The 27415-nt window shown below is 35.8% G+C and overlaps 1 protein-coding gene across 6 annotated transcripts in view; it reads right to left on the bottom strand.

The window, feature by feature from the left end:
- Positions 1-13903: 13903 nt before the first annotated feature.
- Positions 13904-27415, bottom strand: part of GRM8 (glutamate metabotropic receptor 8) — a 746206-nt gene continuing 732694 nt past the window's right edge. For 3 of the 6 annotated variants that reach the window (XM_072764125.1, XM_072764124.1, XM_072764127.1), the window contains exons 10-11: positions 20239-20540; positions 13904-14480 (exon numbers count right to left, since the gene is read on the bottom strand). In XM_072764125.1, coding sequence (XP_072620226.1) covers positions 20244-20540 — 297 coding nt within the window. In that variant the 3' untranslated portion in view covers positions 13904-14480; positions 20239-20243. The remainder of the gene's footprint in view (positions 14481-20238; positions 20541-27415) is intronic. The other 3 variants (XM_072764126.1, XM_026010775.2, XM_072764128.1) reach the window with 1 other exon arrangement.

The following is a 27415-nucleotide window of genomic DNA, read 5'->3' as shown; positions in this document are numbered from 1 at the left end:
GAGTGTATTATGCTTACCTCTTCTGTGAGAGCGCTTTTGTAAATAGTCTGCATATCTCAGGGCTCCAAACATACACTTTATAAAAGTCCAGATGTTAACAGACGCTCCGCAATCAATTTTAACCTTGGGTAATTGCACTCTTCCTATCCAAGGGCAGTTTCAACAGGATGTGATCTATTTTGTTTTTGGTTGCTATAAGTACCTATAGCTCAAGAAGTGCTGCTATAATAACCCACTTTATCCCAGCTAGTGGCTGATCTCCAAGGAGCTCCAAACGTTTTATTGGTTTCTTATTAGTTATCAAAATTGAGGTCTTCTGAAGGAAATAGAAACTCTTATAACTTCCATTTCACAGGTAAAGCAGTCAAGGCCCAAAGGCTAAATGATTGTTTTGTGGTCTCACGGAATCTGGAGCTTTTGTGTTTCTGGGGTCAGGAGTCAAGGTCTAGAAATAAAGACAAAAGCAAAATTCTGCTATATGAAATATCTGTCTTGTCATCTCCCATCCTAAAAGAGAATGGAACTTTCTTTCTGGCAAATTCATCATAACTTCTACTTGACTCATAGAATAACAAAACATTTTTCTTTCTCCCTCATTTTGTGCTGCTTTTTAAAAAGTAGATGTAGGCATGAGATATTAAATATCAACTTATAAGAAATTTAACTTATATTTTTCTTTTGTATAAATAATCAGAAATATTATAATATTTATATTTCATATAACATATTATAATATTCAGAAAAATCTCCCTGGATTTGGAACTTTGTAAAAGCATAGATGGTACTTAGAAACTGTGCTATGCCATGCATTCATCTTTGCGCTGTGCTATCTTTGTGACAAGTGTGGTTGTATACAAATACTAATAGTCTGTAGGAGGAAGAAGAAACTGTAGGTTAGGTGCCTTCTATTTGTTTCCAGGGCAACTTGTGCTCCCTTCCAACATAATGTCCAACCCACCACTCTGGAGTTAACTAGTCACTGGTCTGAGTTGCAGGGGGGCAGAAGCTGTTTCCTTTATCATTATACCCCAAATACACAGAAGACAGCCTTGTGTCTACTTAGCATGTATACCTGATTTATTGCATTTGCCACTCTAGAAGCACTTTCTATCTGTGGCTTGTAGACAGACCCACATGGAAGCTATTCAGGAGGTTCAGCCAGTAGGAGGCATCACAGGAGATTTAGGGCGGAAGGAGAGCAGGAATATAGTGGGGTTTCCTCTCTCTCTCTCTCTTTCCTGGGTTGCCATGGGTTAGTGCTATCTATTTACCAAAAGTCCTATGACAGTGTTCAAAAACATTTCATGATGCTTTCTTTTTCAGAAATGACAGATGGATTTTAAAAAAATGAAAAGAGAAGAAAACAAAAGAAAACAAAAAATAGCCAATCATTTGAAGGTGACCCTTTCCAGAAACTTGAAACTTATACTAGGCTGAGTGTCAGAAAACTATTTAAGGAAATTGATATGGTTCACTGTTAAAAAACCAATAAGTTCTAATGTACTGTTATTTGCCTTTTTACAATGTTTATTTTTATTTATTGGCGAATTATACACATTTATACCCGAAAGAGACCCACTTCAGACTGATATATGATTAGTGGTTTAATTGTTCTTCAGAAACACCTTAAAATCTTCCGCACTCACCGTACCAGTCTCTATGGTCAGGATCACGCGTGAGAGAATAGGAAACTTCTCTGATCTCTTAGATGACTTGGTTCCAGGTTATTTAGAGTTGACAGATTTTAATCCTTGTTTTATCTTACTTGATGTCACATTGATAACTGCATGATGAATCTCAAAACTTAGCACACTCAAATCAGAGGTTCTTAGAGCTGAAATATTTCTCCACTTTGAAACCTCATAGGATTTTTTAGTATTTCCTGTATCTCCCATCACTGTTGAGAATGTAGATGTCTTTCTTCCTGTGCTCTTTGCAGCCCTTGGCAGGGTGATTGGCACTTTATAGATATTCAGCTCATAGTTGCTGGAACAATCTAAGGGATCATCTAGTCACACTTTATGATATAAAACAAGAAACTTCTGTACATAATTTCTTAGGGATGGTCATATAGCTTCCATCGAAACTTTGTTACATGCAGGAAGGCAGTTTAAATCTGCCATAGTAACTTAACCAGGTTCACTCCTTTTTCTAAGGACAGTTTGTGTATCTGAAGTCAGTTTTCTTGCTTTTTACTTACAAGTCTACTCTTCTAATTTAACACACTTGGTTATTTTTTTCTTTTTTATCAAAATTCCCTACAGCATAATGATTCCAATTCATGTTCACCTGATTATACTTGTTTGTCACTACCTCTCTATTTGGCCCCAAATACAAACTTATAGATTTGGTCTGATTACTATAGACTGTGAAACTCTTCCTCTCATGTTCTGATCATGCTTATTTTAATGCTGAATGAGATTCCATTGCCTCCAAAGAGTGAGTTTTGTATCATAATCATCCAAATGAAACAGTAACTGTTGGTGTTTTTGAGAAAAGAAGGACAGTGGTGTGCGGAACCACACAGCATTATCCAACTGTTCAACGAGAAAAGGGGTCCCTCCTTAAGAGGGTTAAAGGAAGTCTGACTTCTCAATAGAGAGAGTTTCTAAGTAAGTTTATCCTGTGCAAGAGAGGCAAGGTGCTGGACAAAACACAGCATGAGTACATATGGGTTTCTTTTATTTGTGCAAAAATGCATTCCATATACCATTGAAAAAAAAGTTTGGTAACATGAGGCAATACTGTGGACAAAGAAGAGAGAGGATATATTAAACCTAGATTTGCACACAGGTCAACGGTTTTAGAATTTTTAAAGAATAATTTGTAATTCCCATAAAGTGGACTCACCATACGTCTCTGTTATAGCCAGTAGTTAGAATCGAACAGATTTGGCATGCCATGTTTACTCCCTCGGAACCCACAACATTATAAACTATATTTTTTATTCCTTGCTTGGGATACAAGACCAAACTATTGGTGGGAGGATAACCTCTATTGTTCATGAGAACATTTAAATGTAATTCTACTGCTTGGGAGTGGGAGGGGGTGTAGAGTAAGGCTAGAGGAAAGTCTTCTCTAATTTGCCAGATTGAGAAGTAGATGTTCCTAGAATTTATTAAATAGAGAAAAGTAAATCACGATGGTAAAGACTTTTCATTTAGATCAAGAAAAAAGCCAAGATAGAGTTTTCATATCATGTAGGAACTATAAATGGTCATGGCTGTTAAAAAAATTCTACTATAATTTCTTAGTCAGTTAAAGCTTTCATACACTTATAGGTATTCATAGTGTAGTACCAAGAACCTATAGAAATTGGGCTAAAAATAGTAAAATTTGATGACAAAAGCTATACTTAAAATGCATTATAAGTATTTAACTATAGTTAAATGCAATGTATATCATGGGCCATTTATAAGCTAGAGTTCCTCTAACTCATCCAGCCTAGTGGTTCTCAAACTTATTGAGCACCAGATGCTCAGAGATACACATTAAAAATGTAGTTTTCAAACCCCACACCCTGAAATTCTAATGCAATAAGTAGGTCTCAAGCAGGACTTCATAATCTACATTTTAAACCACCTTCCTGTTGACCCTGACGCAGTGGTGTTCTGCCCACTGGCTTGAAATCATGCATAAAATGTTTTCATTTTAATTGGTTTCTGAAATATCTGTGCCCCACTTTCCCCTCAAAGGAAACTGCTGGAGCCCATAGGTACTAATCAAACAAGAGAGGTGTGAGGCAGATTTATGGATTTTTAAAACTTTCATTTTCAACTAATTTTAGACTTACAGATTTATTGATTATTTTAAAAGGCCTAGTTCTTAAATGGTCCTTTGATGGTGCTCAGCATGGTGAAATGATGTGTGTGGTAGAAACATGAGAACTGAGCTCCTTGTTGCCTCTCGCCTACACTGTAAAATGACATACTCACGTCTATTTATATAGGCTTTATGAATCTTCATTTAGAAAATCCTCACCATTTATTGATATATGGTATACCCTCTTCTTTTTCTCATATTTTTATGCTTCAAAATATGAAGCCAGACAGCTTCATATGTTGAGGAACTATAACATGCTCATAGTATTTAAATTAAGCCTTAAAAATCATACAATTTTAGAACATACTCTGAATATTTACTGCTAAATTTTTCATTAAAAAGAAGTATGTGTAGTCTATGCAATAATAAATGAATTTTGTCCAGCTATTGAAAATTCAAAAAAAGGGGGGGGGGTGTGCCTGGGTGGCTCAGTAGTTGAGCATCTGCCTTCAGCTCAAGGCGTGGTCCCAGAGTCCTAGGATTGAGTCCCACATCGGTCTCCCCTCCAGGATCCTGCTTCTCCCTCTGCCTCTATCTCTGCCCCTCTCTCTCTGTCTCTCATGAATAAATAAATGAAATCTTTAAAAAAAAATTCTTTTAAGTTCAAAGAAAAAATTTTTCAGTATATAGAAATGTTAGTGACCTGTGCACAGTCTTTAAACAAAATACCTCCACTAAATATTTCAGTTACATAGTATGGTTGAATTTTGTCATTCTACCATGTTCGAAGTGATTTTAAATATTTAGTTAGCTTAATTCAGCGTGAGTCATTTCCTCCTGGTTTTAATGCTAACCTCAGAACATATAATGATTGAAAGAAGGGATCATTATTATGTATTAATGGTAAAAATTAAAGTATATTTTAACACACTTGTGAATTTCTAAAGCTGACAGCAGTAAGGAATATACTAAGACATTTTCTCTTTATTATTCATATTAAATATGCCACTTTTAAATTCTGTAGGCAGAATGAGACCCATAAATATGGTAATTATATTTGAATACTATGAAGTCAATATACTTAGAAATTAAATATGTTGAAGCAGCCAAATTCTTTTCTTATTGGCTACTAGTTAAAAAACAAAACAAAACAAAAAAACAGAAATAAAAACAAAACCGAATACCTCCTCAATGAGGGACCACTGTTGCGGTTAGTTAACAGTCCCTACTGTGTAAATTGGTATTTAGGTACACTCTGAAAATTGAGGTTTTTGGGACAATCGGCTATTATAGCTTCTTCATAACGGTTAAGGCCTATCACATAAACCCTTCTGTGTTTTGGTTTGCTGACCTACTCCATCAGAGTCATTACGAACTATTGTGCCCATCAGCAGCCCCAGTTTCACATCTTAGATCTCTGCTGATAGAAGACACATGTTCTCAAAACCCAGCTACAAACATCAATAGGTATAATGATTTTTTAAATTTGAAACTTCCATTTTACATAACTCAAATCGGGTCTAGATTTTGCTTCTGAAAAATCATCACACATATTGGAGAGCGAGAAAGTAATGCAAGGGGATGAGTAGGGGAGGATCCAATTGGACTCAGACTGTTGGGACTTGAAAACACCCAGCAAACCTTTTTCCCAAATTGGTGACTGAATCCATCCAGCACCAGCAAGGGAACTATCAGCTGAGGATGCAAACACCCTCCTTCTTCCTTCTGGCCTGGAAGATTTGGACCAGCCAGAAGGAAGCAGCAAGGTCTTTGTATTTTAGCTTTGCCACGAGTTTCCACTCTAATAGACCTCAAGAATATAGACACCTTCTGTTAACAATACTAAGGTTTTGGGCCCAAAACATAGCTATTAGGTAACAACTGTGTTGAAGACAGAATGACAAGAGCCAGGTCAGTGTGGTCTGAGAGAGGAGGGATTAGCCCAGCATTGTGGATTGTAAGGTACTATTCTTGGCTTAATTACTGGTGGATGATCTGACACTGAACTTTAACGATTGTCAGCCCTGATCTTTCTAGCTGGAAGACGTTATGATAATATCTATATCCTATGCAGGAGATCATGCAGTGGTTACCTAAAAGACTACTTGTGCATGAAAGAAACAATCACGGCTTGCCATTCTAAGGGTATAATAAGAACACATTTGCAAATTATTTAAATGAACTTTTGAATACAATCACTTTAAATATAGCAAACTATAAAACTAGGTTGGCGTCTGAACTTAATCCTAAGTCATAAGTAAGTCCCTCAAGTCATTTTTTTTCCTTATTTCTTTCATAGTGTTTGAAAATTTTTAGATGAGATAAGTCATGAATCATGAGGAAAGAGGGCTACATTCCATAGCTGGTCTTGTGATTTGCATGGATAACTTTAAAAACTGCACATTAGAAGCAACTCAATAAAAATGAAAATTCATAATCAAATACAATAGGTTGGCATTAACTTGAATTTATCCAAAGATTATCCCTCCCTCTAAATATATTTCCCAAACTAAGGTTAGATAGCTCTCCTAGAACAGATCATCATGCACAGCATATTGATAGAAGAAATCAAATCAGAAATCAAACCAAGAATTTCCTTCATGGACTTGGGCCTAATTTTCCCAGCTGACCCCTACAGTATTTTGTCCTCTCAGCCGACACATTCCATCTGATACCACAGCTCTGTGCAAGCTCTGCACAGAGTGCAGAGTGCACTCGTGTACTCCTTAATCTCCAGCAAGTTAGCTAATCAACCTTTGTCTCCATTTTGTCGTCTTTAAACAGGGGTAATAATAATAGCCATTCTACAAGGCTGTTGCAGGATTTATTCCAGTATAGCACTTAGCAAGCTGTCTGGCATAAAATGGGAGCCTTGTAATCTTACCTATTATAATACAATTATTATAATTTTTGTAATTGTCATTATGAGGTATCTTATCTCCCAGCTAGTAAGGGTTCACATCTCTACCTAAGAATATATGACTTTTCACATTGTTCTTATTGAAAGAATGAATAAATAAATGATTGAATAAATGAAATAATGAAAAATAAAGGCAAGCCCTAGAGAGATAAGGAGCTTGGATACTATTAAACTGCAGCCCTTGCTGTTTATAATTTCAGCCACTCTCCCCTTCTTTACTTATTCTTTGCTCCAGACAGATAGTTGTCCTTCTTGAGAAGGCAGTTCACCTTCTTAGACAAAGAAAGAGTCTTGATTGGGATAAAAGATTGGATGTAAAGGATAATTTTCCTGTGGTAGATTCTGAGGAGCACCATTCACTTTTAAATAACCAGAAGCCAAGGAAATAGAAAGTCAAAGATTTTAAAGTTGACCCAAAGGCTTATAGTCCATTCTTTGGAGAAAACAGCACAATATCAAAAACAAATACAACATTAATCAAACAAATTAGAAAATAACCACAAAAGAAATGGGATATGAAAGTGTTATAGAGAAAAGCTAGGAAGAAGAAAAAATTGGCTCAGGATTTAGCCTGGAGGAGGGGGGAGAGTTTGGTGACATCAGAAGATCTGACATCCCAGGGAAAACATCTTGGAGGGAACAAGTTCATTCTCATAGTATTTCTTGTCTTCAAATTTATCCCAGGATTTATAGAGTTGTTCTAATTAATGACCCATGCATCTTTAAAAATGCAGACTTTGGAGTCTGAGAGGGCAAAGATATTGGACATTCATACTCTGGGATGAATGGTATTTCCCTCAACTCGGTCTTCTCAGTCTCCCCCATCTCTGTAAACAGCAACTTCCAGTTGCTCAGGTCAAAAGCCCTGGAATGACCTTTCTCTCTCTGTGCACATCTAACCCATCAGCAAATTCATAAGCTCTTCTGCCAAAATACACACAGAGTTTAAGCACTGTTTACCACCTCCACTACTCTGCTCCACCCAATCCAGGAGAATCTCTGCCCTGGATCATCCAAGAGTCTTCTAACTGGTGTCTAAGCTTCTGCTATTGCCTCCTTGAGGCTAATCTCATACATCAGTCGGAAAGACTCAGTTAAAATTAGGACCCATGGTGTCACTCCTTTGCTCAAAACTCCATTATTGCTCTCCTATCACTCAGTGTAAAAGTTACAATTTTTTTTCAGTGACCTACAATGCTCCACAAGATGTTGCAGTGCACCTCACCCTACATCCTTCACCTTGCCCTGATCTAGACATGCTCCTGCCTCATGATCTACCTCCATGTTGTTCCCTCTGAATTCCTTCAGAGTTCTCTTCCCCCCAGACACTGCATCCATCCATCCCTCACTTTCTTCAAATCTCTCATCAATATCACCTTCCCTAGCTACTCACCCTAAATTTCAAACCCTGCACTCAACAAAAGCTACTTCCTGACTTATTTCCTCTCTATCCACTTTCTTGGATTTAATTGGTTTTTCAGCATTTATTACTGTCTAATTTATCCTATATGTATATACTTACCTTATATTTATATTTATACTGTTTACCACTCATCTCTCCCACAGAAATAGAAGTGCCACAAGGGTCAGAGTTGGGGTATTTTTTGTTTGTTTTTTGGGGTTGTCTTGGTCCATTTTTTTTTCTCATCCCCTAAAACTTCTACTACATAGCAGGTCCTCCATAAATAGTTTCCAAATAAAATGAATGACTAAATGATCTTAATTATATGGTTATTATTTAAAACACAGCTGCAGCAGATTCCCTAGAGGACACCAGTATGCCTCTTTGACATCTGTGTGTTTGGGGATTGGGAAAAACTTTGACATAGAAAAGTAATTTGGGATTGAGACATTGGGCCACAGGAAAATATCAGTGAGTCCCAAAATGGAAAGTGAGAAAAGTGGATCCCTGAGTATCTAGAAGGTATACTGAGGATATTGTTCAGCTGGGTGACATTTTCAAGAGGTATAAAGAAGTTCAAGAACAGTATGAGGGAAAAAACCACAGAAAAACAGAAAAATTGATAAACCATATTTCATCTATTTTATAATTTTGCCTCCTACAGCCTGCCTCTTCTTCCTTCTTCCAGGAACTTAGTAAAGATCCATAAAAGGGGCCACCTAGCCCTGATGCTTTTAGTACTGCTTTCAGAAGATGGATTCTATATGGAGAGAGTCCTATGGCCTTACACCCACCATTAACCTGCTCTCCCAAGCCTAGAGTGCCAGAGAGGAGTGAGTGGTAGATTGGGGTTCTTAAATTCTAGGCTATTTGTGGAAAAGCAGAGCTCTATTCATCCAAACCTGTCCCCTCTCTCTGAGAAGACTTCACTCTTGCTTCTCCTGCCTGGAAGATGCCCACAGATCCCTAAAGAGGCTTTGTTAGAATAGGCCAGATATATTAGCCAATAACAAATAGGAGGTAGGCTTGGAGATACGGTAAATTATTCTTGATTGTCATCTTCAGAAAAACTCTTGCAAAGCACATTTCCTCTTTTAGGGCTGTATACTACAGAAAGAGAGAAAAAATACAGGCTAGGGATGACAGTGCCCAGGGGGCAACGTTAAAGTCACAAGTCACAAATTATTTGTGGAACTATCAGATAGGGAACTGTAAATTGAAGGCAGCCATGCATTTATTGATATTTATCCTCCATATCATTTTATTCAATCTAGCCTCTGAATTACTCTGTCTCCAGAGGAAAGAGTAATGATAGGAGAGAATAATTAAATTAATTAAAGGATTATTAAAACACAGCCTCATCCTGGAGCCCTTCCTACTAACTTGGATTATCTTAATATGATTTTAGGTGTATGTGTGATCTTTATCATTCAAATACTGGTAACATAATTCTTAAAACTAGGGGAAGCAAAAAAAAAAAAAAAAAAAACTAGGGGAAGTACAACAATGAAATATCACCCATCAGAAAAATAATCCAAAACTTGGAAATAGGCAAGGGATAGTAATTTAGTGCAGAACTGAACTTTAATCAGTGTGGTTACTTCATACTTCTGAGGTACAGATGTTAATTTGTTGATTTTAATTGATGGACTCAAAGAATTTCTGTCCAATGAAATAGAAAACCTAAATGTTTATATTTTATTGTACTATATGACACTAACTAGTTTTATATCTAGCCTTCTAACCTATCCATATATATATGGATCTATATACTACTACATGGATATATATATATATATATATATATATATATATATATATAAAACTAGCTTCTCAAATGCTCTTTGGACTAGTTTTAACATATTACTGGTTCCCCCATTAGTCAATGGACCAAATAAAATCCTTGACTTTTTTGTTTTACTTCTGTATGAGAGTTATACTTCTAACTTTTGAAATTATACTTTAATATTTAAAGACTCTTTGTTAGCTCTCAAACACCATTCTGTGTTCTAGTGAACTTATCTAATGGGACTTAGTATATTGGTAAATAATTTTATGCTTACTTCAAAAACTGAGATATTACATTTGTCATAAATTACATAAATGTGTAATTTACATATTACATTTGTCTTTCCTGTTTTTTTTATAACCACATCACCTGTATCTCCAATCCAAGTCATAACATAGTCAATTCCTACTTTTCTCATAGATCCCACTCCATACTTGGCAATCATGACTCTGCAACAAGTTATTTGTCAAAGGTAGCTCTGCCTAAGCTGCTTAAACAGTAGGCAACTAGAAAAAATATTTAATAGATCAATTTTTTTCTCTATCCTTATCATTCCAGAAGCAGATATGTAAATCAAAATTTTATACAAGACTTTACACTAAGCTCAACAGAGAGAAAAATATCCTAAATGTCCTGTTGTAGCATTAAATTAAATGAGAAATAATGGCGGCCAAAGATAATAACATCATTAAATGTTATGGTGCAAAAAAGTTTTAAAGAAGAAAAAACTGAAAATGAATACTCACAGAAAATACATTTTTAAAACAATTATTGTTCTGCCTTTGCTCCTATGCCTTTAATGTGACACTTTCCAACAAGGACAGCAAGTTTCTGAACATTCACAGATATAATTTCTTCTTAAGGAAATCTTTTCTTCTAGTTATGGTCAAGTTTTTCTTTATTATTCACATCTTCATTAAAGGGAAACCATAATAAAAGCAAAAGAAACATTTCTAAAGATGATTATATATGATTAGCATATTCTACAATTTGGTATTATTTTCATTCATCCTGTCATGCAACTTCATTGTTATTTTTAGCAATTTTATTCCAGAAAATGGATGAACATTCTGACATTAAAGGGAGTTAAATAAATGAAATGAGAAAAATTGGTAAGTTTGCATAATAGAGTTTAAGAATGCTGTTTCTTCTACTTGCTGACTGAATAAGTATCAGTGTTGGTTAATATAATTTTGAAAACTCTTGGTTTTCTTTCTACAGTGTTATCAGTAAATAATAGAGAATATAGAGTTAAAAGGAGAAGAAAATATAAATGATGCAAACTTCTGTTCCAAGTGAGATTCCTTGTGATATGGTTTTTAATTAAGTTTAAAAAGTAAAATCCTATTCATTTGAAATGTCAATTTCTTTTGGTAAAAAATTTCTTGGGACCCTTGGGTGGCTCAGTGGTTAAAACGTCTGCCTTCGGCCAAGGGCGTGATCCTGGAGTCCAGAATCAAATGCAAGATCATGCCCCGCATCTGGCACCCTGCGTGGAGCCTGTTTCTCCCTCTGCCTGTGTCTGCCTCTTTGTGTGTCTCTCATGAATAAATAAATAAAATCTTAAAAAAAATTCTTAAAAACTCTAAAAATTAAGTTAGCCAATTCGGTTCCTATTCATGTTCATAATGCTCTCCTTCAGGTTTAAATTTATGAGTAGTTGTTCTTAACGAAGAAAATTAGTTCATAACACATCAGCCATCATTGATTTAGACACCTTTAAATATTAACTAGTATAAGCTAATTTTTTTTTAATTGAGGTCAGATTTGGCCCAAGGTCACACTAAAATATTGCTCACTGTCTACTAGTGACATTTGCTGAATATTACCTTGGGCTACATTTTTAGCATTCCCTCTGGCATGCTGTGATTAGATGTGACGTTTCTTGGCCAGAATAAAACACAAGGTCGATTCTGAAGAATATACTATATCTTTTTCCAGGCAACTTTGCATTTGCTTATCTATAGTACACAGGCAGTTCGTTTTAAAGCATAGGACTTATGAACCACTACTAGCACATGCTAAATCCTTCGCCTTACAGGATGCCTCCCTACATTGTCCCAGCCTATGACTACCTCCTGAGCCCTCAACAAAATCCCTGAGGAAAAAAAAACACAGCTGAGGTCAGAATTCTCCAGCTCCAACTGTAATAGGCTGTGGGAGTTTATCTTCCCACTGCCTGGGAAGGGTGATCATTTTCATCAAGAAGAAAGCCCTCTCCCCCCACCACTCCCCAGATAGTGTTATAAAAGATGATTGGGATATGTAAATCTATAAGAATTATTACTCAACTCTGTTATGAGTTACATAAGACTTTGTCAAACACCAAACAAGTATCAATTATTTATAAAAATACTTAGAAAAAACCAACCCATTGGTATGTTTGTGATAGGAAGAACAATTTTGAAATGTCATGAGCTATGCTTGATATTTTATTTTTCTTCCTAAAGCCTTTAAAAAATAATAATAACCACCTTTGGCCTGAGAGAGCTGGCTAGGCTCTCATAATCACCCTGTTGCATCCACTTACCCTGATTAGAGAAAATTAGTAAATGAAAACATACTTGAATTTTGCTCTTCGAACGAAATGCACGGCTTGTAAAATTCAAGCATTTTTCTCAACCAAACATATGGATACTGAATAATTAAAATTAAGTAAAAAAAATCCTTAAAAGCCACTAATAATCTCCAATACAAGGAAAACAGTCAATTTAAAAATTAAAATACAATTATAATTATTTTTCCTGGTATGGCTATTGATTCTTAGATACATGCACAGTAAAATATACTAAATGTGCAGATATGATTTTCTTTTAAACTATGTTTTATCTAGAAAGGCACACCTAGAGGTGGGTTTAGAATCCAGGATTAATAAATACATTTAATAAATACATTTAATAAATACAGGATTGTATTTATCAGTAACTCAGATTATCTGAAATTTAGAAAATAATCCCCTCACTCCTTGATTTAAATATTGTCTAATGCTATTAGGAGAAACTCAACAAAAGGCCAATAAGGACACGTCTCCTTCTGTATGCAGCTTTCTATCTCTGTAGGTATCTAAGAAACTTTACTACATGGTGAAGGAGGCTGAGCTGTGCTCCTTCAACTCCCTATTAAATAAAGTGACTGTCAATATCTGGGTCAAAGCTACGGAGCATAGATAGTTCTTTATATCTATAAGGAGTGCAATGAGCCATCCAAGCTAACTCAGCAGAGAGAACATTTACTAACAAAATGATTGTAGAGACCCATTGACTTGATGGATGTCAGGGATTGTATAGAACCAAGGAGCCCAGATGAAAATGGTAACAAATTTGAAAGCTTTTAACAGGCTCCTTTTATTCACCCTAGCATGGTTTATTAGCATGACATAGGCTTCCTGTTTTCTCTCTTTAATGATACTGTGCTATGAACCAATGAATGTTTTCATTTGGAAAATAAGAAAGCATTGACATGTTATTTGAACTGTGGTTTCTTTAGTGATGCCAAGGGAATAAATATGCTAATTCTGTGCTTTGAGGAATGTACTTGGTAAGGCCCATTACTTCACTGATTTCAGTGGATACCAGGCCCAGGTAAGAAAAGGCTAATAGCACATACCTTGAAATCTTCCAATGTGCAGAAGTTTTGACTTAGAAAATGGAGAATTTCAGTGACCCTTCCACATACTTTTGATGGTGATCTTCATATTATATTCTCCATAGTAAAGTTTAACTCATCATTTGTTAATTAGAATACTTGAAGCAATTTACCTCAAGCTATTGCTTGATTCTTCATTTAAAAAAGCAGTTTACTATGAAAAGTTACCATATCCGTTTTGAAATACTCACAGACTCTTACACAAATAATGCTTTTTCATAGAGGAATAAAGGACAATCTTCTTCATATACACATGAATGTACAAAGACACAATCTTTGAAGAAATCAACCACGGATCACTAGGGCTTTTACATCAGGAGCTAACAGCAGAAGTGCCACCTCGAAAGAGTGTTCCTTGGCTTTAAACTGGAACGAAACAACTCTCAACATTTGCAAAACATTCCTTTATTATTAGAAATAAATTATTTGTATAAAAAATTGCATGCGTCAACCATTGCATTTATTTTTAGCACAACCCAAGGCTTCAATCCGGTCAGCCATTACAAGAAACAGATTCATTGTCTTATACAAGTTGAACAAGGTGGGACAGGAACGGGAGTTCTCACAATCACAGAAAAATACTTACAAGAATAACATCAGACACGGTTTATTTCAACAGCATTTTTTTTTCACAAGCTAACATTAGTTTTCCTTTTGTGATTTTTTTTAACTGCTTATGGGTAAGCAATACTTTAGCTTGACACTCATTGGTTGTACTGTATAAAATGTTTTTTTTTTTCCACTCTGTTTTTGATACTTTTGGCTCATGGCTACTTTGTGTTCCTTACAAGATTGACTATTGATTTGATTGATTGTAGTCTACAGAGATCTCCAGGAGTGAGTTTTGGCGGTGTCATGTTTATTGTTTAACATCACATACCAGATTTCTTCACGTTATACCATTTCCCTGTTTCAGATTGAATGATTGCTGTAGCTGATATATGTTGTCTTAGTAGAGGAAGCTGTTAAGACAAATTAAGACAAATTAATAGGATATCAAAATAAATTATTTTGCTAAAATGATTTTAAAATTCAAATCCTAAAATCACTATTTTATGATATTCCATTTTTACAACATGTTACATATTTTTTAAACCATGTAGTAGGAATTCAGTGATAACAGGAATAATAATGCAGCAACAATTTTAATTTGTAAAACCACTGCTATTTATAACTACTTAGCAGAAAACTAATAATGGAAAAATTCTAATCATAATAAATTTAGATGAAATTCAATTTAAATGTGTTTTGAGTAACAAAGATACACAATATGAAAAATGAAAGAACACATAAATGATCTGCAAAAGACAAAAAAATATTTTTTTACAACCTAAGTTAAAGACTTCAATTCTTTGAGTCTGATTTGATAACCAAAAACAGGTAAGTAATTACAACTACTTGTGCTTTGACAATGAGTATTTTTCAATTAAAGAAAATAATACTTTTATTTTTTCATTGTTTATTTGGGGGGTGGGGGGCAGAAGGAAGGGAAGAGAGAATCTTAAGCAGGCTCCATACCTAGTGCAGAGCATTATACAGAGCTTGATCTCATGATCTGAGGTCATGACATGAGCTGAAATAGAGTTGGACCCTTAAGCGACTGAGCCCCCCAGGTGCCCCTTAAAAGCAAATAATACTTTTAGACTCTAGAAGTAAACATGGTATACTTGTATGTTCTATAAAGTACATAGAATATTTGTAAATATTAAAGTACATATGTGTATTGCAGGTACATATTTATGTTCCGGTTTCAGCTAAAGGATACAAATGGAGGTGTTTAAAAAAAAAGACTCAAAGAAGGAAATAAATATTTTATTCTTCTGATACCAACTCACTATAAAGTAAAACCTATTATTGTAAGATTATTAGAAAGCTATAAATAACAAAGTATTCTAAGTCAAATTTATTATACTCATGTTTAAGTTTTCAGAGAATATAAACAAATCCAAATAATCCCTTTGGTTTTTTTGAAAGATGTGATGGAATAAATCTCTCTTCTAAAATTCAAATGTGATGTCCTATATTTCAGTGGAATTCTGGAATGCATAATCATAAGAAGAAAAATATGAAATAATGCTAAATATGTATGTATTTCACTACATAAATCCAATTCAAGATGAAACAGATTTTTAGGTAATTATTTAGTTTTTGAACGTTAAATAAGCAAATTATAAAGCTCCTCCTCTGAAATAGAATCAGTTTATTTACATCAATATAATTGACCTGACAAGTTCCTAGCAGAGATCGAGATCACACAAAGTTCACAATCACAAAAATAAGTGCAGAGAGCCTTAAGGAAATGCTAATTATATGTGTTTTTGCTATTTTTTTTATTTCATTGAATATTATGAGCTTTATGCCAAAAAAAAGCTAACGTATCTGCTTCTCTTGTCTCCATTATTCACACTTCTAGGCTATTATTGTGGCACATAGAAAGGAAGTGGGTTTTTGATATGGTTTTAAATTACATTCTGTTCCCTACAAAATGAGTTTAAAAAGATCTGTGAATCAAGTCACTGGGCCTCAGTTTCATTGCTAGTCCAAAATCCACAATATTGGGTTTTTGTGAGGATGGAGGTGACTAGGTTTGTGGGGGAGCAGCTGCTGTCTGAGAGAATGAATATGGAATCCTACTTTCCTACTGACCCCTTCCAAAAGGCTAGATGTCTGTGATGTTCAGTTGGTGTGAAGTGAGACAGTGATTTTTATGCTTGTGTACTATTTTTAAATTTTTAGAAAATTTTCTAAACATATAATGCCCTCATATACCTCTAAATTCCCTCTACAAAAACAAAATCTGTTCTTCAATTATGTTTTTGAAGGACTTTCATATAGTCTTTGAAGAAAGATGAAGAAAAATTGTCATAACAGAAAAACAACCCTTAAAATGGTTGTTCAATGTCCTGCCATATTCAATATCTTCAACGGTAGCTAAAAATGTAGGAAATATGTTTCAAGTTTGTAGATAACTGGGAAGAAAAATTATGGTTGAAACAGAGTAATAAGACCCCAATGGCCTTGAAGAAGATGATGTTTGGAAGATGTTAAATTAACAGAAGGTGATTTGGATCAGACCACTCAAGGATCATTCCAACTTTGAGACTCTATAGCTAATTAAAGATTCATACTTCATTTTTTGAACTCTTCAAAGCTATCCCCAGGGAAAAAGAAGGTAGAATTCTACTGAGAGCTCTGACTATAATTTACAAAAAGAAAGTTATCTTAATTTTTCTAATGGTTAGAAAAAGGGATGCAAGGCTATGGACATGGATGATTTAGTCAATGGGAAAACAGTGACAAGGGACAAATTGTGGAGGCAGAAGTCTTGGGAGAATCTTTATACTGGAAGTTTTACAGAGCGAACTGGATCAGAGATGTACATGTGAGCTACTAGGGAGTTTTTACAGTGGCTATGAATATACTTATGTGACAATCAGTTCTGGAATGCAGCAATGGTGAATTGCCTTGTGGACACCACACTGTGTTCATAAGCTAGAGAAAGCAGTTCCACCTCCAGCAGCAGCTGTTTTCATGAATTATTCATGAACATAGCTTAAGAACTACCATGTTACAGCATTTGTTAATTGGGTACAGTTGATAAATTCATACACATCAACTTGCTTCTAACTCCCTTTCCACACACTTTTATGAAACAACACTTGACCTTTTTTTATGTGAAATGTAGTACTCTGCAAATTCAGTAATTAACATGGACTCATTGGCCTCCCTTCCAGCTTCACATTACTTATATTTATTCTGTGTAGATTTTGAAGCTTGAAAACCTTAAATATGTGGCCAGAATTTCTGGCATTAACAAGTAATCTTTAAGATGAAGTTTCTAAGTGCAAAGGACTTATAGAGCTCTATGGCCATGAAGGAAAAGCATTGCAATGTACATCATAAATACATTGCTAATTGGTCCGAAAAAATCCCAGCAATGGAATAGCAGACATAATTATCCAAATCCTCCACATATTAAAAAATGAAGAAAGAGGGATGCTAAAAGAGTAGTTTTTGAATTTTAAGTCTTTTCTACTAATGACAGGGCAATCTACATTTTCCAAGGCAGCAATGACACTTCTATCTTACTTATATGGTGATTCATAGTTTGCAAAACACTTTCTCCTATGTCACTGCAATGGTGACTTGTCACAAGTCTCATAACAGAAAGCATGAGAATGCAGCAACATGGATACTGTTCCAGTAGATTAACTAGCCCCTAATTAATTGAGAACAGACTCCACCCAACCCCAGAGGAGGCATTTTAAATCTGAGGAGGCATTTTAAATCTGAGGAGGCCTGGGTAACTCAGTAGGTTGAGTGGCGGACTCTTAATTTTGAAGGACACAGGTTTTCCAATATTCAGTTCTACTTCTAAAACATAGGCACAATTTTAGAAGAAAAATCCTGCATTTAAGTTATTACAGTCATTGATACTTGTAGGGAGTGTGATTTTAAAGACTTGCCTCAATTAAAACCACTAGTACGTGTAGTCAAGTTAATAGAGACATATGGAGTCCATGATACTTGGTGATACAAGTGAACAAAGATCAACAGTGGTTACCTGGAATAGGACTGCAGGAGAATATGCACTGTCTTTCCTAAATGTGTAAACTATAATCACTTCATTGGACCCAATTTACTAAAATCCAAACTACTTAAAAGATAAATATATTTAAAGTTGCCAAAGTACAGTTTAACTACCTTTTAGGTAGTAATTGACTTTATCTTGATTCACCTTTTAAATTTTCTTTTACCTTCCAAAAGTGAGCTTCTGACTCTTCCAGAATAGTATAGGCATACCTTCCATTAAGATCTTTCATTCTTATTTCAGAGAAAGTAGGGAAATGCATGCTTCTTATATAATTTCCATTTCAGTATCAACCAAAAATAATAGAAGGAAAACAAAGAACATGAGACTTGCTTCTATTAAATATGGGATTAGTCTTTATCAGTGCTGGGACTATTTCTCTTCAGGGAATTTATTTATTTTTTAAAAGGGTGGTAAAATTTTATTGATTTTTTTTCTCCTACCACTTTCTAGAAGTAAGTCTGGGATGACTGGTATTTATTTCAATTTTGTTTGGGTGTTCCCATTTGCAACCACATTACAGAAAGTTTCCTGGATTGTTGCTAAAAAAAAAAAAAAAAATTCCAACTACAGACTCTGATGAGTTGTAGTGGGAAATGCCAACAGCCGGCCAACAGCAGCTTACCAGCATCCTACAACAGGTTTTAACTGGCTGCTCTGATGCTTTCAAGGTAGAAAAACACAGATAAGATTCTGCCCTCAAATCATAAGCATTGAACTCTGACACTTTTGATAGTAGCTATAGTGCATCTTTTGCTAAAAGACCAAATAGGCCCATTATTACTAAATTGCTTACCTATAATCAGAGATGATTATAATGATTTGTTACCAAAACCAGTCTTTATTGTAACTACTCTTGCAGTTTTTCAAGGTTTCATGTTTGCAGAAAGGTGAATATGTGGGGAGTGTTTGTGGAATTTTTAAAAGACTTCTTTATGTACAGGTGACTAAATTTGGTTATTAGGGAGCTGAAGGGAATCTTCCCAGAAAATCTGACCAATAATTCCAAGAAGTCTGATAGCAATTATAGCCAATAAACTTAATTGATCAATACTTATCTTTTAAGGCCATTTTTGCATATGGGGCATCAGAGTAGACAATGTTCATCTGGAAATCTTTATGTAAAGAAATGTTTATAAATCTAGTGCAGATTCTGTTGTTATAATAACTAAATTGGATAAAATCCACACTTCATCTTGCCTGTATTTCTTGTCAGAAGTATAGAGAATAGGGAATACAGCCTGCTGGAGGAATCTGAGAGGAAGAGAGTATTTTTGTATAGGGTTTTATCCTTAATTATTAAATACTTGTTATATTTCCAAAAGACAGGAAGTCTGAGGTCTAATGCAAGAATCTTAGCTTTTATATCTTTTTGATCCATCAGAAGCTAGTAACATAAAGATTGCTTTTTTTTTTCTGTACTCAGCTATCTGGTATTTTACAATACAGATCTTCAACCTGTTCGTTACTCTTCCATAGATACCAAAATGGACCACTTAAACTCTACTGGATTAGCTTAGTAGTGGTGTATTGTTATGGTGCACTCCTTCAGGGGTGACTACAGAGAAGAGGAAGGTAGGTGAGGAAGGGACAAGTAGACCAGTAACTGCAGGAAGGATCCTATTTTCAAGGTCATGAAGCTTTGAGAGAAGAGCTCTAATTATCTTAATATAGCCAAAAAGGGGGCCACTTGGGGATAATAAGTATTAACTATGATTTAACCTAACATGTTGGCTCACTAGTTTTCTCATTTCCCTAAATACCTATATATCATATCATTTATTTGTGTAAGATCATTGAGCAACAAATAAATCAATAAAGAACAACAAATATTGAACTAACAGACTGGAGAGTAGTTTCTAAGTGCTACATAATAATTCTATAAATGGAAGATAATTCCAAGCTTCAGATGCTTGGTTATGCCTCAAAAGGGAGCCACAAATGTGATACTTTGTAAGAGATTTCGTATGCATAGTTATGCTCTAGAGAAGAGCCACTCGCCTTAAAGTTATTTGGTTCTAACCAAATGGTTCTAACTGCCATGATGGTCTCATGGTGTGCGAGTACCACCGTGCCCGTGGAACTATGCAGCACAGTCCCCAAGACTAGAAGAAGAATGTTCAACGTACATCTATTAGGAAGTGCTCCCGCTCTTGACCATCGGAAAGTCTACAGATGACTTACTGTTGGTTTCAAGACTCTCACAGAGTTCACTTTTCACCTCTCCATTTGGTCTGTCATTTCCTTTTTGGATCAGTTTGCTTTGCATGGTGGCAGCTGTCACCACAGCCTTGAAGCTCCTCTTGCGTTTTTGAACATTCTGCTCTGGATGAAAAATTATAATATAAACCTTGGGCATATACAGCATGCCTAGAGACACCGAAGCACTTAAACTCATGGAGACAGTAAGTGTTGTTGTCTGGATGTACATCTGAGGGGAGAAAAAAGAAAGAATCAATGTTGGTAAGCCTGATCCAACATAAAGTAAATTGCACAGCCATTTTTCTATAACGGATTATTGCAGCTTCTCTGTTCAGGGTGCATTAGAAGGTACTTATAGAAGTTGCCCTTAATAATAGTCAAGCAATTCTCTATTCCTACCTGCAAATGTGGGTAAGGTTGTATTGTTTATGGAGCCTAAATCCTCAAAACCAACACAAACAATTAAGCTGATGAAGTTTAGTTTCATTTTTAGATTATAATTAAACCTATACAAGAAAGGGAACAAAACCATTCTGGCCAAAGACTAACATTTTATGCCACACATCCTTTCTTCAGAGAGGTATTAGAGGGTCGAGTGTAATTCTTTTAATAATAAACTTAACCTAGAAGCTTATGGTGGAAATGAGTGGGAGTGAAATAGAACACTGCTATTGCCCACCATTGCTTGAATAATGCCAGCTAGCATTTGCATTTTCACATCATGACTTAATTTCAGCTATCAAACTTGATAAATCATAAGCATGCCATAAGGCCTTGATTTTTTAATACCCCCCCCCCCACCACCACCAAGTATAATCCCAAAGGGTTTCTCAATGGTGTCATCATATCAAAATAAACGTGGTTGCTTTTACAAAATACATACCACTCTTTCCTCCAACATTTAAATATGCCCTCTGGGGATAGTATCTTGACATCTGCATTTTGAAAATTCTCCTCCTATGCTCATTCCTTATACTTATTGCACTGAAATGGACTGCCCTGGTACTTAAAAAGAGCAGTCTCTCTGGAAGATTCTTCTTCCCAGAATCTAGAGGTCAACAAGCTGAAAAAGCCAAATCTAAAGTCACTGCTTTTGGCTTTTTCATTATGGTATGAAAACAGACATGATAGCATTTTAATCTTTTTTTTTTTAATTTCTCAGTGTTACTGAGTTATAACTGAAAAACAGAAATTGTGTATTTAAGGTATACAACTTGATGTTTTGATAAACATATGTACTGTGAAATGATCTTTGCTCTCAAGTAATTAACATATCTATCACCTTATGTAGTCATCACTTTTTTCTTTCCTTGTTTCTTTTTATGTTTTTGTACTGAGAGTGCTTAAGATCTACCCACTGAGTGAATTTCAAGTACCTAGCACAGAATTGTAAACTACAGTTGCCATGCTGCATATCAGGTCCCCAGAACTTACCCATTCATAACTGAAACTGTATGTGTTTTGACCAACATCTCTTCATTTCCTCCTTCCCCTCCTCCTAGCAAACACTGTTCTATCCTCCACTTTGATGAGTCTGACTATTTAAAATTCTACATATAAGTGGATGATGCAGTCTTTGTCTTTTGTGTCTGGCTAATTTCATTTAGCATTGTGTCCACCAGATTCATCCATGTGGATGCAAATGACAGGATTTCCTTCTTTTTAAAGAATGAATAATATTCCATTGTAGGTACATACCACATCTTTAAAAATAAAAACCTTTGACCTACTTCTGGTTTTTGTGTCCTGAGCTCAAAATATAATTCCCCCCAAATAACTTGGAATACTGGGGCCACAAAGAAGCTCTTGGAGGTCCCCTTTTTCCTTTATTTCGTTAATATCTGTTCACTCTAACAGTATGAAAATATAAAGTTGTCACGTTGTGTCAGGCAATCCCCAGGATCTAAACTAATTGTATCTTTTTAAATAAAGGATCAAAAAACATTCACCTTCAATGCTAAGTACCTGAATCAGCACATCTCTTAACAGAAGGCAAAGCTGTCAGGTAAAGGACTGTCTAAGCTATGAGAAGAACTTCCAGTACTAGTACTAAGAGACTATCCATGTCTGTGAAATTCACACCATACTGAGTTTACTGTTTGTTTACCACTAAGGCTGTCTTTTGCATAAGACCTCATTGTGAGTATGGAATTACCCTTCAACAAGGTGATATAGATGGGTTTGTTTCAAAGTTCACTTCCTCCAGGAAGTCCGCCACGATAAATCTTACCTTAATTATAATGTTATAATGGTGTCTTATTTTACTTCTAAGCACTAATGCATTGAAAAATTAATACAGCAGAGCACTTACCAATGCATAACTACATAATTATAACTGTGATTTATATGTACTTATAACTGTGATGTATATGAACTTAGCAGTAAATTATATGAAATGCACAACTAGGGTATAAACTTCCTTAGAGCCTGTAACCTACATTCTTTTCCTTATAAGCCACTAAGAAATTATACAAGATTCTACACACACACACACACAAAAAAAAACTACTAGAAACTGCTAATTATTCTTGGGTATGTAAAGATCTTCAAGAAGATCAGGTTTCCACTAGATCAGGTTTCCACAAGATCTCATTTACACAAATCATACAGAATATGCCTTCCCAATTTCTCCATTCTGTCAAATGGACATCAGCTCTGGCTACAACATAGGGTTGAAGACATTTTAAGTAAGAAACATAAAGTGACAAGGTATGAATCCAGATTCTAGGTTGGACTCACATGTATTAGCTCCCACAGAAACACGATTCAAATACATTCTTCTGCCAAATGATAAATTACTACATGTCATGACCTCTCCAATCAATAAGTGAAATCCCCTGTTAAATCTGAGAGAACGAAGGATCTACTACAATTAAGAAGGTCCTGATAAAATGTGGTTTATGTACCTTCAAATTCCCCTAAGCTTTGCCATCTACTTTTAAGCAACTTATTATTATGAATACTCAAACTTCAAAGTGTTAGTTAATTCTCTCTAAATTTCTACTTATTCTCCAGTGAGCATTGCTGCATGAAGCCTTTGCAGAAAACAGGCTATAGAGAAAGGACATTCAAGTAGGGAAACAATAACCCCAAATGCAAACTACAGACATAAATATCCCAAAGCCACTGAAATAGGTAACCATCAGTTTTGTCCCAGTCAGAGTCAGACCCTGCCACCTCACTTTAGCTTAAAAAACAAACAACAAACCAACACAAGACCTCTAGAGGTCAAACAGACACGAAATGATGGGAATACCCACACTGATTAGCTGGATTCTTTATATAAATCTTAATCTGTTGGTCTTGCTAAATGCATACTACTAGTTTAAATAATACATAAATACCTTTCTATTTTGAAAACCTTGTAAATTTTCTCTGCTACCATCAATATAAATGGTAATTTTCTTCCCTGATTCAAAATCATGTCTGTAATATATAATAAATTTAATCTTGCTAAATATTAGGCACGAAGAAGATTCGGGATTGCTAGTTTCCATATTAAATATGTTATTTCAGTCTATCCTTTAGGCAAACCAACTCAATGGAAGATCTAATAAACAAAGACATGAGGATTAAACAGCACTATGCTTAGTGTCCAAGCTCTCTATCAGACACTATGTTTTCAAATTATACCAAAATGCTGATTTTACTCATGTGCTTTCTTAAAGCAGCTTCTGAAAAATGTTCATGTGAAGTTCATACAGAAAAGCATCTATACAAAACTGTACCCTAAAATCCAGAACCTTACAGTGATCTAGCATTTGTTACAGCACATTGCACTGTAAGTGTTTGAACGTCATTTTTGAATATTTAATGAAATGAAAAAGGCATATGTACATAACCCCAGTGAAAGCGACAATGGCATAACACACAAATAAATAAAAATGGCATCTGTTCTCATTCTAGAGAGACTAAATCTTCAGCAACATGGATTATTGCATTCCAAATATCTCTCATACATAAAAATAAATGTAGAAATTAGAAGATTGAAAATGAGTGTTTGATTCCAAAAGGACTCGTGGATTTTTGTATAGCTATAGAAAATTCTAGTTGTCTGAGCCCTGTAAGGAAGGAACACCACAGCTTATAGTTTTTGCTGTTGTTTTTAAGATAAAGAAGTTTACAGGAAACTCTGGAGTTGCCTTGTGGGTGGTAAAAGCCTCAAGTCAACCCACCAGGTGACAATCTAAACACTAATAAAACTTCCCTGGCAATTGATCTTATTTTCATCTCTGACCTTTAATTTCTTACCTATGAAGTTGGGGGAAAATAATACTTTTCTCATAGAAGGGTTACAGAGTGGAATGACATAATCTTTATAAAATGCCTCACAGGTTCAAAATAGCAGTAGCTCAACAAAGATCATTTACCTTACAACTTTGAATCTAAAAGGACATTAACAAAGCATCCTTCCAGGTATACAGGATTAGAGAGGGGCCTATGAGTCAGTATCTGAAGCAGTTTTGTTTAGTGAATAGCTGACTGCTATGCTCTAACAATACGGTGTCAAGGGAAAGCCTTTTGTAATCTGACTTCAAAGCAGGCAGAATAAAAATTTTGCCCAAAAGTCAACTCTATTTGCTGATGTCAAGGCTATATGCACTGTCTGGGCTACAGTCCTAGGATAACATATTAACTCTCTGCATCGAAGTTATACCTTCCCGGAAAGCAGAAGGGAACAATACTAACTCCCTCTAACCAACATAAATCCATCGAGGGATGCTGACAGTGGTATTGGGTATGTTAATGTATCCTTGTTTTGTCCAACTTTTTTTTGTGCCCCACCTTCTGCCCCCTGTCACTTCAAAATATTAATAACTGGAGGAAGGTGACTACCTTCTCTATTATGGCCATTGGCAGCCTGTCACTTCTGCCTCCACACTCCAGAGACATTTTGAACCTGCAAGAGTCAGATGCACTAAAACAGGTGTCAATGATCTGTGGAGAAGTCAGGAAGAGCTGGCACAATGGGGCACACTACCACGACACCTTTTCTGGGACCTGCTATGGTAACTCTTCATTGTCCAAAGGGGTCATTTGTGCCCATCCAGGGTCTCTTGAATGTAGCTCATGGCCTGGAATAGTTGAGGAGGGAGGAGATTATACTACTTCAGGAAAAATGTCAGTCTTCTACCTGCACAGAGAACTCCATAGACTCGTACAATCCAATCTGGTAAGTTTTCATCCCCTTAATAACAAAGGTGACGTATTTTGAGATCTAAAACCCAAGGCAGGTTTGTGCCATGTGATAAGAAACAAATTCATTATTTATTCCTGAATATTTATTCCTGAATATCTCTGCCTTTCCTTGGATGGTTTAATCTCACTTTTTGCTACAGTCAGCCAGATTTATTTGGCTATTGTGCACACAGTTTGACCAGTGAGACAGTTATGTTAACACTTAAAGCCTGCCTTTCTCTGTTTCTATTATCTATCCCCTCATCTGTATCTCCCTCAAAGTGCCACCTGAATCCAGAAATGAATTTTCTCCTGCTTTTCAGCAGGGCTTCAGTCAATGGACCGCAAATCTCCTTACTAGAAGTTATTAAAAAAATTTTTTTTAAACGGACAAGTTTACAAAGAAACTGCGGAATTGCTTTGTGGTGGTTAAAGCCCCAAATCAACCAATCATGCAACATTCCCTAGCAATTGGGTACAGCAAACATCAAAGGCAACAATACAACCCTTCTGGCTGAGCCTGGATGCTGGTGAACCATCACCAAGTCTCTATCAAACATTTTGTAAGGGGCATCTGGGTAGCTCCGTGGTTGAGAGTCTTGCCTTCGGCTCAGATCGTGATCTTGGGGTCCTGGGATCAAGTCCCACATCGGGCTCCTTGCCGGAAGCCTTCTTCTTCCTCTGCCTCTGTCTCTGCCTCTCTCTGTGTGTCTCTCATGAATAAATAAATAAAATATTTTTAAAAATTTATCATTGCTTCTGTATTATTTATTTCAAATACCTTGCTGGCTTCCTCTATTCAGCCAATTCTGAGGGATCTTCCTCATGTCTGTGTCATTTTTGTACTGATACACCCCAGGCCTCAATCCTTAGGTATCTAACTCTCTCCCTCTCTCTCTCTCTCTCTCTCTCTCTCTCTCATCTCCCTCTTTTTGTGTGTTCTCATTGCTTTCTTGATCATCACCTTTGGCATTATGGCCTTAAACCAGGACTGGCTTCCTAAGTGTGCTACCTGCACACAGGTCCCTTCATTCAGAGCTCCCTTCACGCTTGATTTAATGCTCTGACATCACTGTCTTGAAATTATTAATAACTTTTGAACACATACACCTGCATTTTGATATTTCCCTGGGCCCTACAAATAATATAGGTAGCTCTGATTTGAAAAATTATTTAGATGAGGACAAATTCCAGACTTCCCTCAGGAAATCTAATCACCTTCTGGGTATTCCCTTTGGATGTCTGACATATAAATAAAACTAACAAGCATCTGAACGTCGTCTATTCCTAAACTTACTCTTCTGGTCATCTTCTTTGTTTTAATTCCATCATTAATTGTCCAAAGGACAAAACCCTTGAAATTGTCCTTGACTCCTCTCTTAACACTCTTTATCTATGAAGAATCCTAGTGATTCTACCTTCAGTATTTATTCAGACAGGTCATTTTCTGCTACCCCTACTGGAACTACATTGCTCTTAGTCAACATCATCTCTCATTTGGAATATCACTAAAGCTGTCCTATTGACTTCTCTTCTTTTCCCCTTGCTTCCTTCTGCCTGGTCATCAGATTGATCTTAACACAGCAGCCAGAATAGTACCATTATTCATAAGTCAGGTTAGGCCATCCCCACTCCCAAAACTTTATAATGACTTCCCATTGATGGTGTGCCTACTATGACCAAGAGGGTCCTCTGAAGTGACAGGGCTTTATTCTTTCCCTCATGCACTCTCTTCCCACCATACTGGCCTACTGGCTGATCCTGGAATATACCAACCTCACCTTTGAGGTTGGTATATGATGATTCAAAAGCCTCACCTTTGAGGCTTTTATATTTTGAAGGCTTGTTCCTTCATTTCATTTAGTTCTTTCTTGATCTGTTCTTCCCAGTGAGATCTCTCCTAAACTATTAAATACTATAACTCCC

This window comes from Vulpes vulpes, chromosome 7 (genome assembly GCF_048418805.1).
Source record: "Vulpes vulpes isolate BD-2025 chromosome 7, VulVul3, whole genome shotgun sequence".
In the NCBI taxonomy this organism is placed as follows: Eukaryota; Metazoa; Chordata; class Mammalia; order Carnivora; family Canidae; genus Vulpes; species Vulpes vulpes.
The sequence above is the reverse complement of the archived record's forward strand: the minus strand, read 5'-3'. Positions and strand labels throughout refer to the sequence as shown.